Genomic DNA, 5,000 nt, shown 5'->3' with positions numbered 1-5,000 from the left:
TTGCCGTGAGTGCAGCACTGGTGGCTCTGCGTTGATGAGTAGTTGCAGTACCTCCTCCGGACACACAGGGGGCTCCACCAGCCTCCTCACCAGGTGCCCCGGCCCCCCACACACGCGCCGGCTAATCACAGCAGGCCGCTCCCGTCTTACGGCCCGCCTTCCACGCTCCTTACGGAAGCCTGAGAGGACAGGAAGAGGACAAAGCAAAGACATAACAATGGGTGTGTTTATCCGCAGTTCAGTATCCCGAATATGAGGCTTATCCTGGTCATGATCAAATTTGGGATAAGGTTTTTAAATGAATACAGCAGTGGGCAACCGTGGCCTAGTGGTTAGAGAGTTGGTTTTTCAATCTAAGGGTTGCAGGTTCGAATCCCCCCCTGACCTCTCCCTACATCTCCATCCATGGCTGAAGTGCCCTTCAGCAAGGCACCTAACCCCACATTGCTCCAGGGAGTGTAACCAATACCACAGCCGGTTTACATACAGCCTCCCCACTCACTAGTCAGCCCATGCCTGCAGTTCACCTATGTAGCGCTGTCGAGAGAGCGCAGCCTATTCATTCTGAATACAGTCGGCACTCCTTGGTTGGCACCCCAAGAGTGCAGTACCACCCGGAAACGTGGCAAACGGCCTAAAACCTCTGCCAATACCCTGACAAATAATAAATGTAAGTCGCTTTGAATAAAATGAAAGCGTCAGCTAAGTGTAATGTAATGTAATGAGTACAGATTTAACACAGTCAAATCCTTGGCTACGTTCTTGGCCGTAATAGTAATTTCTCTCCAAATGCATGTTAATACCAGCAGCAACGTTCTATGGGAAGCCTCTGTATCCGGTTTCCATGCGTCAATATTCCGATTTCCCAAGCAGTTCACCTTCATATCCCGATTTCTCAAAATTCTGAATAAGGGTTCATCCGGGATACTGAAGTCGAGAAAAGGTGTTCATATGATCAAACACAAATCCGGAATGCTTATGTGTGTGTGTGTGTGTCAGTCAGTCTGTATGTGTGTGTGTGTGTGTGTGTGTGTGTGTGTGTGTGTGTGTGTGTGTGTGTGTGTGTGTGTGTGTGTGTGTGTGTGTGTGTGTGTGTGTGTGTGTGTGTGTGTGTGTGTGTGTGTGTGTGTGTGTTTTGTCTGTGCTGTGTGTGTTTGTGTGTGTGTGTGTGTGTGTGTGTGTGTGTGTGCGCGCGTGCACACATGTGTGTATGTGTGTGTGTGTGTGTTTGTGTGTGTCTCACCTCCCTTGGTCATGCCGACCTCTAGGCATCGGCGTAGTCTGCAGGCTTGGCAGCTTTTCCTCCTGCTGCGGTCCATAGTGCACTGATTGGTGGCCGGGCACATGTAGTCATGCTGTCCTGTACACACACACATACACACACACACACACACACACACACACACACACACACACACACACACACACACACACACACACACACACACACACACACACACACACACACACACACACACACACACACACACACACACACACACACACACACAAGGCAGCAGTACATTGTCAAGTGTAAGAATAAGTCCTGCGTGTGTGTGTGTGTGTGTGATTGTGTGAGTAGAGTGTCCACACACACGCACACACACAAATGGACACACAACGTAAGACATTTAAAGTCATGCTGGCCTAAACACAGCTCCAACTAATATTTCTGAAGTGGAATTCTTTCTTTGGGGTGTGTATTGTGCTAAATGTGTGTTTGTGTGTGTGTACATGCGTATTGCATATGAGTGCGGTGCATGCATGTATTTATGTGTGTGTGTGTGTGTGTGTGTGTGCGTGCGTGCGTCTGTGCATGTGTGCGTGTGTGCATGCGTGCGTGTGTGTGTGTGTGTCTGTGTGTGTGTGTGTCTGTGTGTGTGGTACCCTGTATGCTCCTCTTGAAGAACGCTTTACATCCCTCGCAGCTCCAGACGCCATAGTGATATCCAGACGCGTAATCACTGCACACCGCACAGTAACGTGTCTCCTTACTGTCAACATTAAAACACACATACGCACACACACACACACACCCACACACACATGCACACACACGCCCACCCACACACACAGAGTTAATATACAGTAACCTCAATCACAGACAAACACACACATACACGCAGTACGCACTCAGTAACCCTCACCCTAGTTCACACAAAGACAGGCTGCTATTTGAGAAGGAAAACACTATCAGACACTCAAGGACAGCTAGACAGAACTAAACACACACACACACACACACACACACACACACACACACACACAAACAGTTGGACACGCATACTTTTTACAATGTTTACAATTTGCCTAGCTTGTATTTCTCTATGTCTGACAAAACAGAGACGCGTTAGACGTTATTGAGAGACCTTCAGGGAGCCTGACGTAGACATTCCCCTTTTTGAAATATCCTTCAGGACACATAAATACCTTCCACATAGCGGAAATGATGAGCGGAAAAAGCTACGCTATTTATTGTTCTGGTCGTGAAACTGCTTCATAACTTCAACACGTGACAGAGAAGAATGCCTGAAAGCCACGTCTGAACTACGAGTCTACGTGTCCTCGGATTTGGAGAAGCCTATTCTACACTGCCTACTCTGGATCTTTCATCCCTACAACTATTAGATTATTAAACAAGGTTGTAGGGATAGAGTTCATTACTGACCATTTAATTTACTGAGGGCTGCTCATCACTGACAGGACAGGGTGTTTGAATGTATGTGTTAAAATGTGTATGTCTTTTGTTTTCCTATTTATTTATTGTTTTTTGTTTCCTTTAGGTTTTATATTTCATTTTCTAATCTTTTTATTTATACTATCTATTCGTTGACTGATGGAGACTGGGACCGCAAACTGAATTATCCTTCTGATGGGACTAATAAAGTTATCTGAATATGAATCTGAATCTGAATCTGAATCTATTCAAGCTTTTAGTGAAAATAGGGACGGACTGCTGCTCAGGCCTAATGGGCACAAGCCCAGGGACCCAAGAGTTAAGGGCGCCCTGAAGCTTTAGCATTTATATTCTCATATTGTGTTAAAATCACACCTATGATAACTGTATTTTCACATTTTCCCGGGGGACAACCTCCCACCTAGTCTGGACGAGAGCAGACTGTTGACTCCGTCAAACAGTCTGGCGAAAGCTATGAGGAATCCGTCTCCGTGGAGGGTGGGAGATGTCCTGATCTTACTCTGCCATTTAGATTCATTCGAGTTCCGAATTCAAATTAAAACCCAAAATGAAATTGAAATCCTAATCCATCCCTGAGTGGAAGACTCTCTCTCTCTCTCTCTCTCTCTCTCTCTCTCTCTCTCTCGATAGTGAGTGAAACACCCAGTGATTGGATACTCTTTGGTGAACCGGCGGAGTATCCAACCACTAGGGGTTTCATGCACTACCAAAGCTAGAACATTTGACATTGGGAAATGGTCATTCTCTCTCTCTCTCTCTCTCTCTCTCTCTCTCTCTCTCTCTCTCTCTCTCTCTCTCTCTCTCTCTCTCTCTCTCTCTCTCTCTCTCTCTCTCTCTCTCTCTCTCTTTCACGCACACACACACACACCTACCTGTAGTGTGGCGTGTCCATGGACGTGTAGCAAAGCTCCTGAGTTGGGGGGGTGTTGTGCGCTTGTGTGTATGCCGGGGGATTAGTGAGTGCGAGTGTGTGTGGCGGGGTGGTGTGTGTGTACGTTTGCGGCGGTGGGGTGTGTGTGTGCAGGAAGGGAGAGAGCTGAGGGCTGGAGGGCACGTAGATCATGGGGCTGCCAAAAGGCTCGGTGTCGGGTGTATGCGCCAGTGTGTGCGTGTGTGTGGGGCTGCCGTAGTCCTCGGGGGCGATGTCGGAATAGACGATAGCAGAAGGGGAAGGGTTAGAGACCGGGGCGGGGCCAGTAATGTCATCGTAGGTCGAGTCCAGGAAGTGCTCTGTGCGGTGGGCGTCGGCCTCACTCTGCGCACGCTCTTCAGGCGGATACATGTGGGCGGAGACTGAGAGAGTTGCCACGGCGATCAGCAGCTGAGACTCCAATCTGCACACGCACACGCGCACACACACGCGCACACACACACACACACACACACACACACACACACACACACACACACACACACACACACACACACACACACACACACACACACACACACACACACACACACTACTCAGTACACACATTAGACATAGCCACATTGTATTATACAAACATTGCACACACGTACAGAACAAACACACTTGAGTCTCCCACAGCTCCGCTGCTTTCCTTCTTTTCCCCCTTCAGAACCAGCCTCCGTCACCCTGCAAGCTCCCTCACTAGAAACATATTGTCAACCTGAGTCAGACTTTACCCCACCCACAGAGTAGAGTAGATAGCAGTAGTAGTAGCACAACAGATCTGCTTCAAAATGATGTACTTTGACAGTTTACTATGAGTGTACTGTACTATGAGGTTTGAAATAAATATCTGAATCTGAGAATGTGAGAGATAATGGATGAGAGAATATGAGGGAATGCAATTGACAATGAAAGAATTTTAGAGAATATTACGAACATAACAGATATAGGATACAGACTGTGAGAAAATATTAACCTGATTATCATCGACCTTAAAATCTCTTCTGAGACTTGGTCTGACCAAGAGCATAACAATTAACATTTTCCAAACTGCATGGTTGACCAACCTCCCTTGGTTTGCTAATGGTTGTTTGCTTCTCGACAAAGTGGGAGAAATTCCCCAATTTCCGTGTGCTCAGAAAGTACTTGCATTGCTCTTGACCTGACTAGTAGCAACGCTGAAGGTGTTGCCAGGCACAGCCTGGCTAAGAAAATCTGACACAGTATGAATATATTGCGATAATATGAGAGGATGTTTGAGATGATATGAAAAAAAGACTCACCCATACACTGCAGTGCACCAAGCTGAAGAGGTCGCAGGACGCAAAACTAGAGAAGATAATATTAGCAGAGAGACTGGATAATACTCTTAAAGTCTCTGGTATT

General features: G+C 47.0%; 1 protein-coding gene across 1 annotated transcript in view; it reads right to left on the bottom strand.

The window, feature by feature from the left end:
* esr1 (estrogen receptor 1) overlaps positions 1–4,025 on the bottom strand; it is an 8,493-nt gene extending 4,468 nt beyond the window's left edge. Inside the window, exons 1-4 of the mRNA XM_063188788.1 lie at positions 3,571–4,025; positions 1,888–1,994; positions 1,244–1,360; positions 1–179 (exon numbers count right to left, since the gene is read on the bottom strand). The exon at positions 1–179 is cut by the window's left edge and continues 3 nt beyond it. Coding sequence (XP_063044858.1) covers positions 1–179; positions 1,244–1,360; positions 1,888–1,994; positions 3,571–3,980 — 813 coding nt within the window. The 5' untranslated portion in view covers positions 3,981–4,025. The remainder of the gene's footprint in view (positions 180–1,243; positions 1,361–1,887; positions 1,995–3,570) is intronic.
* Positions 4,026–5,000: the final 975 nt, after the last annotated feature.

Source organism: Engraulis encrasicolus, chromosome 22 (genome assembly GCF_034702125.1).
Source record: "Engraulis encrasicolus isolate BLACKSEA-1 chromosome 22, IST_EnEncr_1.0, whole genome shotgun sequence".
Taxonomy (NCBI): domain Eukaryota; kingdom Metazoa; phylum Chordata; class Actinopteri; order Clupeiformes; family Engraulidae; genus Engraulis; species Engraulis encrasicolus.
The sequence above is the reverse complement of the archived record's forward strand: the minus strand, read 5'-3'. Positions and strand labels throughout refer to the sequence as shown.